The following is a 13,613-nucleotide window of genomic DNA, read 5'->3' as shown; positions in this document are numbered from 1 at the left end:
ATCTATTAATACAGCAAGAAAACCAGCATTTTTCTCTGTTACCTTTACTACCTAGCATGCCAGAGCATAGATGCCATGGCATCTATCTGCCAGTGATAGATAGCCAGGGTTTACTAGAAAATGTTTCACTTCTGTATTATCATTGCCCACCCCTCAGGATCAAATCATTGTGCCTCAGCTGAGATTTTCATTCTACTCTGTATTTCTACCACTGGAAGGGGAATAAACATGCATACAAATCATTCTATTTATAAGGAGTGGACCATGAAGTAATTTTTCTGCCCAGATTCTTCAGTGCAAAACTGGGTGGTGGTGTGGAAGAAGCCATTTAGTTGACTGAGTATGTAAGGCAAATTTTATTAAGGTTCTGGAGCATTATGTTGTCTCATGTTACAGCCTGGAAGTCTTGTGTCTTGTTGGATGCTGTGATGATGCTATTTTGTCCTCCTCTGAAAATCTTCAGACCTGCTGCTGTAGGACTGGTTTGTAGGTTGTGTTTAATTCTTTGCATATCATGTGCCAGAATGTCAATCATATGGATGAAATTTCCACTCTTATCTCATTACATAATCAGTAAATAGCCATAAATGGAAGTGTAAGGCTTCCACAGTGTATATGGGGTGAGCTATTGCTAAATCAGTCCTTAACAACACATTGCTTACTTGGTGGCAAATAACATCTTAAATAGAATGTGCCTCCATCACACAGGTTAGCAAGACTGTAGTGACTGCACACTTAATTTTACATACAGTAGGAACAATTAACTTACCTATTTCTAATTAGAAAGTGTATGAATCTTCTGCAAGTGGAAATAACTAAGGGTGCGAAGCATTTCCATATTCAGCTTTTTCACACAGAACTTGTGTTGGACTCCAATAATCGTTCACTTTTTTATAAGGAATTCAGTTAATAACAATATTTGAGAATGTTAGTGTTTTAGATGGCCTAGGTATATTTCCAGACTCTGTGGAGAACTAACACGGGATCCATGTCAGACAACTTTGGGTTTTTTTTTTATTTAATCTCTGCTACATCAGTGCTGGGCATTAACTACACTGAAGCATATTTATGGAGTAGTGGGAGGGAATAGTATTGCAGACAGTTCTTTCCAGCTTTCTTTTCCCATGAGGGAGGAGACCACTAGACTGTGTAGGTCCTCCCTGTCCCAAGACTTTCCTTTCCTCAACACTCCATCGTAGATCTTTCCACACTTGAATCCTGTTTATTGCCAATCTGTACTTCATTAAATGACAACAACAAATATTGCATGTGCTGACAGTTCATCATTCTTCCCTGAAGTTTCTGGTATTCATTTATTTTAATTCCCTCACAGTCAACAAATAAATAATCTCACATCTGTAGATAGATCCCAAAGTGAACTCAAGTGAAAAATACAGACTTTATGCCCAGAAGATGCCCTCTGTAGGTGTCCCAGCTCCTAATATTGGTGGCTAGGGTGTGCCCCAAGAACTGCACAGATTATTTGAATCATCAAATCAAGCAGCTGCTAAACAAGCATTACCAAATATTACTGGGAAAAGCTTGAATCATAAATTACTTGTAGTCTTCTTATCAATGCAGCATTTATTCTACCCTCTGTCTCCCCCATGTGCTGCCTAATTAAAAGCTGTATGCTATTCTTCAAATGATAACTACACTGTAAGAACAATGGGAAAACCTAGTTCAGTGGCAGAATGAAAACCTGAGCTGCAAAATATGGCAGCATGGGGAATGGCTGAAGTAATATTGAGTATCCATGTGCTATCACAAACTCATGTTGTATGGAAAAATTGTAAATAGATTTTTCCAGCTAAAATTTGGGTATTATACGGGCAGCAAATTATGATCTTAGCAGTGCAACTTAAGGAGCAAAACTTGCTTAATTCAGGGTGCTGGTACAGTTCTGCCAACATGTCTGCAAGCTGACACAAAAAGCTTTTCCTTGGCAGAAAATAAGCTCCAGGCTCACAGCAATTATCAGCATCAAAGCAGAGCTGGTCTAGGTTTCCATAATCTACCTCTGACAAGATCCATCAGTAGTTTCTGCTGTCTTTCAGGGAGGGATACTTCTGGCCACCAGGTAAGTTGAATTAGAAGTAACTGTGTGGCTAGAGAGGGCTTCTGTTGTTGTGGGACATATTTCTTTCCTTTAAGGCAACAACCCAATATCTAGCTCAGTGACTGAAAAAATTGGACCCAAAAGAGGGAGAAAGAAAGGAACCAGTACCGTGCTCAGTCCTAGCTAAAACAAAAAAAAAAAAAAAAAAAAACAACAACAACAAAACTGAGGAAACAAAATATATGGCTCTTAAAATAATTCACATTGACTCCGTGAAATGCAAAGAAAATGGGTTATGTTAAACACCGTAAGGTTCAAGAGTTAAGGCTAAGGAATAAAAAATCTTAAAGAATCAAAGTAAGGTGTGAAAATACTCCTGATCTAGATAGCATATGTCAAATGAAGCTTGCAAAACTGGCAGTCAGAAAGCCAGTTGTTTTACTTGGAAAATGAAAAAAAATTTAACATCTACATTCCCACTCCATTAAGTTCTTTTTATCTTAACAACCTTTTGAAAACTAATCACAACACAGTATGGTAATACTTAAAATATATTTAATTGTTATTTATTGTTTAATTGTAATATAATATATATTGTTTAATTAATTGTTATTTATTGTTTAATTGTAATATAAAATATATTTAATTGTTATTTTCCAACAAGGTAATCTGGGCTTTTAGTATCACCCTACATTAATAGTTACTCCTTTGTTGAAGACACAAATCAGTAATCACTTAATGCAATCCAATATTGGCCACTTAGGGACCTTCACTTTCAATTAGCTGCTCTTGGCAGATCTGCTGAAAGCAGAATTGCTTGTGCAACTTACATTGCTACAAAAAAAAGGAATCCCCATGTATTATGTTATTCCAGGTACTTGGAAATAGAAGCATTTTTTAAAAAAAATTAAAAACATTGCTTTTCTTCAGCTTTTGACCTAAAATTTTCAGGCTCTCTACACAATCTCTTTCATGCTTTGCACTGCTGCAGTCAATGAAGGGAGGTAAATATGTATCTCTTTTTCAAACAAAACACGAGCTCCTCATGAAATAACATGACTTTGGGAACCTGATGTTTTTAGAGTATTTCAGTAATCACAGTGAAGGAGGGGTCACATTAACTTCCACCTGGATGTAATCTCAAGCAGCGCCTGAGTTTGTAAAACATTTACAGTGTGCTTTACAACCCATTACACTCCTGGTAAAGCCATTGTCAAGGTGATGCTTGAAAAGACTACAAAGCACACTTTTTCTTCATTCTTCAGCACTGTTTGATGGGGGGTGAAGATCAAAAATAATCACTGATTGTCCCTGTACATTTTGGGAATGTCAGTGTTGCAGAGTTTGTAAAACTGAATCAAAATTTTCTTTTTTTCCCCCCAAATGGTGAACACATTTCCCCTACCAGTATGAGAAATGTAGTTAATTATGTATTTCTAGAAGTATAACTGTTCTTCTTCCTTTGGTCATGTGTTTTCCTTTATTTGGCATTTGGAATTTAGCATGCATTGTTTGCAAAGCTTTGTTGCTGTTCCCGGGTCGGATGCTTGCTGTGGTAGATACCAGTTACTTGATTCCACTTCAGCTTCCCCTAATACAGACTGCATGTCATTGCTGGCAATGCCGCAAATTATTTAAGATATAGCAACCTCATATATAGCTGTAGCTTGATTACATTATGGATGTCAGAGCTGGCTTTTCCATACTGTGTAATTTTTCCTTTGCTATTCAGTTGTTTGTTTGGTTGGTTTGGGTCTTGTTTTTGTTTTTAAATCAGTACAGGAAGCTGTAAATGTGACTACAGGCTAGGAGATCCAATGAAAGAAGAGATTACTAATGCCCAGTATTTGTCCTAGCCCTCTGCCAGAATATATGGCCCATTAAACAGATGTTGCTTCAACAGAGCTGGAATCTGTATATCTGGTTCGGTGCATTGCTTTATTTAAATTAAACTGCGTTCCACCATTCCTGTGGTGGAATGGACATTGCTCTACTGTGAAGGCAGTGGTCACTGCCAAAGGGATGGATGAGAAGCAGACAATCGTATCTTAAAATGGAATACTCTGTCTGCAATGAATCACTGAAGAGTCTTCAAAGATAAGGCTCAAAAGCACCACTGAGTTCCTCTGGTAACCATTCACCAGGTGACCCTCTCTGACTCTTAATGACCTCTTAGTCTATGCAACAGGCAAAAAGCATTTTATCCCAGGTTTGCCTGGCCACCTCCTGGCACACAGACAATGTGTTGTCTTATGCAGCAGTGACATTTCATTGTGCTTCTGAAGTGTTTATAAGCAGCAGATACCTTCACAGAGATCTGAAGAATGCCTTACAAAGTTATTTTTGTCTTCTCAGGTGAAAGTGTACATCAGGGATTCTTTAAGCATGACAATGACATCTAGGTTACATGACTATTTTTTCCAGCTCTCCATCCGAGACCTGTCCCAGCAAAATACTATTGTGTGGGCCCAGTGTGAAACAAGCATTTGGATGGAAAATTTCAGCTGATGTTTGATAGTCACAGGCATCTGTAAACATAGCATTTATACCAGGAAATGTCAGGCATCTTCACAATTCTCAGTGCCACCCCTCTAGAGAGTGAACTTGGACAGAATGAACACTCGTGTCAATGAACTCAGACTCATCACATACGTATGAAATACCTTACAATATTTCAAAGGCAAAGACACCTCCAGAGGGCTGCTCGCCCTCCCAGGGAGCAAGCTTCGGCAGGAACCAGTGCGGGGTCAGTTACCCTACAGTCGATACCCTTGCTTACGATTTAGTAGTGAAAGAACTCTTTCACTCTTTAATTGCCTGTTCTTCTGTTGTTTCTCCTGCAAAAAGGTACAATACCACCTCGCGGCCTTACTGCAGCCTCGGCACCGATCCTCTGCGCCGTGCGGGTTCTGCCCCTGCCCTGGGCTGCCAAGTGCTGCCGCAGGTCACAGACCGCCGGCTGTTTTCATGCCGCCCCGGGGTGCGCGGCCGGGGGGCAAGCAGTCAGCCGGCGGGGTCGGTGGGGACGGCCCCGGCGCTGACAGAGCGTGATCCCCCCGAGCAAGTGTGTGGTGCTGGCTCGCCCTCTCCCCGCTGCCTCCAGTTACAGCCCTGGCAGGAGACCGCGGTTTTCGGCTTCGCTTTCCAGAGTTATTTTTGGCCAGGGCCGCCGCACGCTGATGGCGGGGAGCTGGCAAGCCTCGGCCGCCCTTACGGGCGTCAAGGCGCCGGCGGGGCTCCGCCGTGTGGGGGGGCAGGGGCAGAGCGCACCCCGCTGCCCGACCCGGCTCCCCCGCGGCGCCGGACACCCCCGAAGGGCCGCCGAGGGCTGAGCGAGCCCGCCTCCGACCCTGCGGGGGGCCGGCCGGCAGGGAGAGCCCGGCCCCGCAGCAGCCCTGGGGGGACACGCCTCTCCGCTCCCCGGTCCCCGGCGAGGCTGCCTGCGTGAGGGGCTGCCGCTCCCCTGCGGAGCCACAGCCGGGCGGGCGGCAGCGGAGCGCCGCCATGGAGAGGACCCCCATCCCGGTACTGACGGTGCAGACAGCGCCCTACGAGGACCAGCGGCCGACGGGCGGCGGGGGGCTGCGGCGGCCCACGGCGCTTTTTGAGGGCCAGCGCAACTACCTGCCCAACTTCGTACAGAGCCTCCTCTCCTCCGTCGACCTCCGCGACCGCCAGGGCTGCACCATGGTGGTGGGCAGCGACGGCCGGTACTTCAGCAAGACGGCCATCGAGATCGTCGTCCAGATGGCCGCGGCCAACGGGGTAAGCGGGGTCCCCTCACGTCGTCCCCCGGGCGACCCTCGGTCCCCGGCTCGCCTCAGGCGGGCTCTGCGCCCGCACCCGCTCCGCGACCTCCCCGCGGTGGGGAAGCCCGGAGCAGCACCATAGGGACGGGGAGAACGTTTTAATGTGATAAATCGGGAAGCGCTGAAAAAGACAGATATGCAAATAACTTGTTTTCCGGCGGTGTGTCAGGGGTCCGGGAATCTGGTGCCCGCCCGGGTCAGCGCGGTGCCGGCTCGTACGTCCTTCAGGCTGTAGCGCCAGGCTCTGGAGTGCCAGTTTCTATCTGAGTAAAGCAGAGGCTCTAGTGATAAACTCTGGAGACTGCTGGCCGTGCCGCACCGTTTCACACCTCATTTTGGACTAGGCAGGAACGGGAGCAGAAGAACACAATTGACTCTGCCGAAAAAAATGTAGCAGAAATAAAACTGTGTGGTAAATGAAGGCGTGAGACATGTATCTACTGCTCAGGATCTTTTAAAAATATTCAGGGAAAATTATATTTTTGAAGCAAGAGGAACTCAGCATTTTGGCTGCACCTCAACCATTCTCTTCTGTTAGAATCGAAGCATCATAGAATGGATAGGGTTGGAAGGGACCTTAAAGGTCTTGTTCATTTCCAGGCAAATTAAATACAAGACCACAGTGGAAAATACCTGCATGATCAGATGGGTTACAGATTCTCTTCTGCAGTTTTGAAAACATGAAAGAACACAGGAAGAAAAATTATGTCTTCTGGTAGACCCATGCATGTTTATATGTCTGTGTGTGTGTACAGAAAGCTGGAATAACAGCTACTGTACACTTCAAGTTTCTACTTCCAAGCAGTGTTGAAGCTGCTGTCTCTCATGATAGATGAGTTGATCCTCCAGATCTGATTTTTTCCAAAATCTCTATTGTTTAAGTACATTCGTGTTCTAAAACCAGGAGATCTTTCAACATTGAAATGAATCTCTGTGTGTGTCTGAATTTTTCCTGCTGATACATGCTGCATACAAGCTTTATGGATTAGCCAGTCTGGTATAAATTATGAATATTTTAAACTTTTGTCTAAGCATCTTTTCAGCACAGTGGTACTACCAAGCAGATGCTGAACAATACCTGAGATTTCTGAGACTGCCTGTGTTACCAGAGTGGCCTTTGCAGAGACCCAGGGTTTAGGCAGCCAAAGGTGTGAGTGAGGAGGGCTGTGGGGGGGAACACTGGTGAAGGTGGGGACACTGGCAAAGGTAGGATGGTGCTGTTATGTCTGCAGTGGTAGGGAGAGAGCACTCAGGGAGTAAGTGCAGGGCAGTGGCAGTGGGTTGGTGTGTGGGGTGTTGTGAGAAGGTAGAATGGGGTACCCGGGAGTGCTGCTCCCCAGCTCCATCCTTCATGTAGCTTGGTGGAGAAAGCCTGGCCACTGGAATGGTACCTGATGGCCAGGCAGGATAAAGTGCAGCAACAGCTAAAGCAAGAGCCCTGCAGTGAGAGCTGCCCTGCTGTGGCTGAATGGTCCTGTCCTGTACTTTCACAGTGGTAGGAGCTGCAGGGAGGGTTACAAACATAAGGTGACCACGAAGACTGAAGTGCTGAGGAAGACAAATTTAGGGTTTAGAAAACCAAGTGCTTGTCAGCCAGATTATGGTGTATTCATGGCTCCTTCCTGACTAGTTTTTTCCATTAGCTTGCCTTCTTCCTGCTGCTTTTGTCATGTTCCCCATTTTGCTGTTTCCCATGGAGATCCAGTCCCTTTTCACCTCGGATTTCCAGTTTGACATGTTTTGTTGCACCTTGCTATAATAGTGCTTCTTCCCCTTTCTTGAATCACTGGGAGTTTCCTGGAAATACAGTTTCTCATTAGTGTCTTCTAAAGCCCAAACCCAAGCTTTTCAGCACACAGTTCCCACCAACATCTGAATACAAGCATGCTACTCTTAACTAATGACACAGTCCCAAATTCAGCAGGACAGCTGTGGGGTGCTATGGGTACTAAAAAGGCTTCCCATTTTCATGTGCTAGTGCTCCATCTCCCCTCTACCATCCTCACCCTCAGCCTCCTTTCTCTGAAGCATATTGTAAATGCATAAGTCTCGCATTGACTAGGTGAACTATGCTTAAATGTTTTATTCTTTGGCTGTTAAAACAGACCTGCTGGGAGGATACCTAAACCTTCCTGAAGCTGTTGTTTAGTGCTACACTATGTAAGATGAAGGGAATACAGACACAGGTCTGTCCCTTTGGGTGAAGTTAATGTCATTAGATACATGTATCTACTATCAGAAAGAAAGAAATGAGCTGCTGTAGTTATGATCAAATGAAATGTGTAGAAGCCTTGGAACTGCCTTCACAACCTTTAGCTACCCCAGAGTGTGAGGAGAAGGATAGCTACGTAGTGCTGATAACCTGAACCCGAATCTCCTTCCTGGAAGAGACATAACAAGTCTTATGGTTAATTGTACCTACTGAGTACAAAAATAAAAAGGGATTTTCTATTATCAACTGTAAGTGTGTTGCCCTTTAGAGTCCCTAGGTTCCCTGTGTTCTAATTTGGTGACTCACTCCACATTCCCCCAGTGTTAACAGCCCAGCACAGTTGGCATAGGCCCCAGTACAAGGAGTGAGATGAGGCCCCCTGCCCAGTCAGCTGCCAGTGCTCACCCCATCTTCTTGTCTTCAATCCCTCTGTCTCAGTGCCCTCCAGCTTGGTGTTGCAGGTACATGCTCCACACCCATGGCCTCTGTGGGCTCCTGCTGGTAGACAAGACCTACAGGCTGGCCCATGCTGTGCTCCTGTAATCAGCACATGCTTCACCAAGTCTTTATGTTCAGAGTGGGAAGTGGTTAGCAAGGGTCACCTGCTGATGGGTTGTCCAAACGTGCTTGGGTAAGGTGCTGCATGTGTGAGGAAAGCCAGAAAAAAAAGAGGAACTGTACCATTTCAGATTGCAACAACTTGTTCTGCCAAGATGGGTGGCAACAGTGTATTTGAGGCTCTGCTTCCCTTTTCACCTGTGTCCTGTCAGTGGTAGTGTCCCTGCGCCTTAATGTGTGGAACAACTGAAGTACAAGGCTCCACTGTTGATAATACAGTTCTGTTACAAATTAAATGCAAGTATCCCATTAGACCCATCAGTTGGATGTGGTGTCTCACTTTTTATGCAACATTTAGGATAGGTTTAAATGGGAAGCTCTATGTGTGTGTCTCAGTGGCAGATCAGACACTGATGATCATACAGTTGGTATGGAAAGTCATAGCAACACGCTATGAAGAGAGATCATTGAAAATTGCTAGTAATGAGGCAAAAGTTTGAGATGGCACAGATTTTTCCAGTTTTTTTTTTTAATAGTAAAATATCTTGTATGGCCTTCCAGGCAAATATTGCCCAACTTCCCTGGACCTATGTTACTGATGCATTTGCTCCTATTTTGAGTGTGGTGCTCATCTTTAGGATACTGTGGTAAAAGGTAGGAAGGCACAGCCCTGTGCTGTCTAGGATATCATCTCCTTGCTTCATGTTCTTTAATTGACTGAGGCATGTGAGAGACTACTGGGAAAAAATAATTAAAAAAAGCATTAAGTGACTCCATGGTAATCAAATGAATTATCTGAAAATGCACAGCTGCAAGTGGCAATATTGCATAAAAATGTTGTTGTAAAGTACTTGTTATGAGTTGCTATTCTTTCATCTGTACAAGTCTGCTGAGGATGTTGGTCTTTGTTTCTGCTGTTGCTACTGAAAACAGTGATAAAATAGAAAGTGGTGTAGGGGCACAGTATTAGGAGAGACATTACATGCCTGTGATCTTGTTGCCATGCAAGTTTTTGAATTCCAAAGATAATATTTCCATGCTATGAAACTGTCCAAGATTTTTATAAGGATATTACTGGAACTTTACTTGTGAGTTGGTACGTGGACTCTTGGTCAGTGTTTTAGCCCAGACTGTGGCAGGTATGTAAATCTGAGTTCATTGGTTAAAATGAACTAAATGTCAGTTTAGTATTCGGTTCAGAGACAAAATTAACAGCTTCTGGCACGAGAAAGGGTGAACTTGTGTGTTCTTCTCGCTGAAATAAAGAGAGCAGGGGAAGATGGGTAGATGGAAGAATGGTAACACTTCCACTTCCAAGATCTATTGCTGCCCCAGAGAGTTTTGTAGAAGCACCGAAGATCTTCAAACTAGCTGAAGCTCTTTGCAGTAGCCACTACAAATAGATATCTGGGTATTGGTCATGCAAATTCTCTTGCAACATCCATAATATAGGATACTAAATATTGCAGTATTTCTGTAGTATAGAAATTAGTATATTAAATATTTCTAAGTAGCATAGATACAACGGCCTTGTGACAAATGCTGATGTAAAATCAAATTATTCCTGTTGATGTTAATGTTTGGCATGCAGAAAAATGGGAAAACTGGTTTGTCCAACATCTGTTGAACAGGAGAAAAATTAAGATATGGTAAAGAGAGAGTACCTGATAATTTGTGCATGCTGAAGAATATAACCACTGTACTTTAAAAATAAAAAACAAAACCAAAACCCAACAGTTTTGGTGTGCATGAAGGCAAAAGTCTAAATCCCATTAATTTAGATTTAGAACTACAGAGAATATGTATTTACAATAAGCCTGTATGCAAGTGGAAATGTTTTTTTTTATACTTGAATACCTCAAGATCATTCAATGTAGTTCTTTTCAAGCAGTTTGCAAAACGTAATTCCTGTCATCTTTCTTTTGCTTACTCATACACAACACTGTTTTAAAACCTGTCAGTCATTTCTGACATCTGTATTTGGAAGATTGAGTCATGGCCCTACATACTTCGCAGTTTAAAAGAGGGAAAGACAATATTCAACACAAACATTTTCAGTATTTATTGTCATTATGCTTTTCATTCCATAACAAAGGTACATGGGGTAGACTGTTGTATAGACTGGCAGAAAGTTTGTTAAAGTCTGTTTCCCAGTGTTCTGTGTGTTTTTTAATGCTTCACTACAAATAAATGGCAGTATTAATAAAAAGTCTTGCAAGTAAATGCTGTCACAGTGCACAAGTGTTAACATACAGTATGCTCCTCAAGGATGTGTACAATCACTGATATGTTTTGTTTCACAAAAAATCAAAGGTATTAGTGCTAAAGTTGTCATCAGGTTCTGTAATATGAAGGATGGTATTGCTCTTATACATTATGAATTGCTCTTTAAGATGCTCTAAGATTAACATATGAGTTAGTCATATGTTAATGAAGCTGTGTGCTTAGGCTTAAATAGGAAATAAAATAGTTTAATACCACTGAGATGAGCAGAAGTGACATTCATCCTCACCAACTGACCATGACAGTGGAAGTGTTGCTGTTGTTGAAACAGAAAATGTTGTTTCTGCTGATTTGCATTCTTTCTCCTGGAAATGATACTGGTTTTCCCTGGGAAGTATTTTCATTATAACAGAAAAATGAGAAACCAAAATTTTATATTTCTTTCTCCTCTTACCCTCCACCCCTGCAATTTTCTTCAGAATTGTTCCACCTTGGGAGAACAAAAGACACTGAAACATTTTCTTTAAGGTTTAAAACCTTAAACCTTAAGCTCTATGGTTTTCCACAAACTGTATTTAGAATTTTGAGAGAATAGTTGTTTTCTTGAAAGAATCCACAGGCTTTTTGCAAAAGCTGTGAAACAAACAAACTGTGAAGAACAAACTAGACAAATAACCATCCTATCATCACATCTTGATGCAGAACTCTCAGTTAATAATTCATTGTTCTGCACATTTTCTTTTTTATTTGATAGCCATAGTTTGTGCTTGGTTAGCAAAAGGTAAGTTGTGCTTACTTTGGAAATTGATCATTTCAACATAGAAATCTGTTTGGGTTTTTTTGTTTTTTTGGTTTTTTTTACATAAAATTATCCGCATAGACAGGTTAATTAATTTACTAATCCTTAGCTTTTCTGAAACATATTGGAACCTCACTTCTAAATAACTGTAAGGGTCTTCCACCAGTGTTGAACCCAGAAGCAGCTTAGCTGTATATGAAGAAAGAGCTCTTTAGAGAAAGGAGACAGGTAGTGACGTCCTCTGTGCTGTTCCTTTGCTGCACAGACAGCAGAGCCATGAAATCTCCCTCAAACTAGAGAAGGAAATCTGAGGTTGAATTGCCTGTCCACTTTTAGATGTGGAATGGGAAGGACTCATTATTCTGACTCTACCTCTCTTCCCACCTCCTTCTCTCCTCTCCTCTTCCTCCCTCCCAGACCCCAAACAATACTAATTTGGGTAGGGTCTTCTTTGGTTGGTTTTGGGTTTGTTTGTTTGTCTGTTTGTTTGTTTTTGTTTGTTTGTTTTGTTTTGTTTTTTGTTTTTGGTTAAGCTAGGATACTGGAAAAAAAACTTCAGCAGTATCCTTTTAAGTTCCATATCCAGCTGCCTCGGTTCTCCCTGGTGAAGCAAACCTGCCATTTTCCTCTCCATTTTATGTATCTGCCTGTTTTGCAGGAACTGAAGATTTTTCATGCTTGTTTGTAAATACATTTCTGGTTTGCTCCTTGATTATTTATGCTGACATGAAACTGTAGTATATCTGTAGGGCATGAAGGCAAGGTTTTGAAACTGGATCCTTGCAGGGCAACTGCACATAATACCAAACACATTTGCTCAGTATTTAATAACAAGACCTGAAAGCTTTTTTTATTTAAAAACAGTGGGGACATCCCCTACTAAGTTGTGCCCAGGGGAACACACGTGTGGAATAGTCAAGGAGTCACTGATGGCTGGAGGAGGAGCAGTATTTTCTTAAAGGCATCCAAGGCTGTCTTTGTGGTAGAGATGTGACTCACGGAGACTATAGGTCCTGTATGTACTGATGTTTGTGATTGTAATGAAAAGCTGCTCCATGAAAGGCCATATACTTGCTCTTCTACACATAGTTAGCCCTTAACTATTGATATTTGAGGGGATGTGCTGTTTTGGGGGGCTGTATGGGAAAGTTTGATATCAGGATCATAGCCCACCGCTATGCTTGAGAGCTCTTCAAATCTCTCCCATGACTGTGATCATGCTTTGCTGCCAGTGCATAGGCCATAGGGGTCAAATATGCCAGGATGCAATAATTTTTGTCAGCATTCCAGATTAGGATGCTATCAATTCCTGTGCATATATTTCTCTGCAAAGGAATAGGCTCCATACTAGGAGTTCACAATTTCTATTCTGTACATGTATACTTATATGTGTGTATGTTTACTAATTTTTAAAATTAATAAAAAAGCTTGGCTGCCTCCTGAATACTTTGACTTCCTTTTCCACCTAGATTGGCAGATTGGTGATTGGACAGAATGGTATCTTATCCACACCTGCTGTTTCATGTATCATCCGGAAGATCAAAGCAGCTGGTGGAATTATTTTAACAGCTAGCCACTGCCCTGGTGGACCTGGAGGAGAATTTGGTGTCAAGTTTGAGGTTGCCAATGGAGGTAAGCTTTTTGGGTTTTGGTTTTTTTTTGTTGTTGTTGGTTTTTGGTTTTGGTTGTTTGTTTTTTTTTCCTTTAACTTTGCATCTCAATATAGTGAAAATGTGCTGACAAGGGTGACTAGCTGGCTAAGTATTTTTTGTTCACTCTATTAAAACTATGATGAACATATGCATATCAATTTTTTTTCAGTTATAGGAATGCATTTGTTCATGTGTGTTTGTACAATAAGTATTAGATGTTGACTGAAGTCCTTGTTCTAGCTGTAAGATTTCTATAAACAAGACGTTTACCTTCCCATTTTTATAGCAATTTATGTAGATG

General features: G+C 42.3%; 1 protein-coding gene across 1 annotated transcript in view; it reads left to right on the top strand.

Annotated features, from left to right (window-relative positions):
• The first annotated feature begins 5,380 nt into the window (after positions 1–5,380).
• PGM5 (phosphoglucomutase 5) overlaps positions 5,381–13,613 on the top strand; it is a 68,668-nt gene continuing 60,435 nt past the window's right edge. The window contains exons 1-2 of the mRNA XM_030467687.1: positions 5,381–5,824; positions 13,130–13,292. Coding sequence (XP_030323547.1) covers positions 5,564–5,824; positions 13,130–13,292 — 424 coding nt within the window. The 5' untranslated portion in view covers positions 5,381–5,563. The remainder of the gene's footprint in view (positions 5,825–13,129; positions 13,293–13,613) is intronic.

Source organism: Calypte anna, chromosome Z, assembly GCF_003957555.1.
Source record: "Calypte anna isolate BGI_N300 chromosome Z, bCalAnn1_v1.p, whole genome shotgun sequence".
In the NCBI taxonomy this organism is placed as follows: domain Eukaryota; kingdom Metazoa; phylum Chordata; class Aves; order Apodiformes; family Trochilidae; genus Calypte; species Calypte anna.
This window is presented reverse-complemented; position numbering and strand designations above follow the sequence as displayed.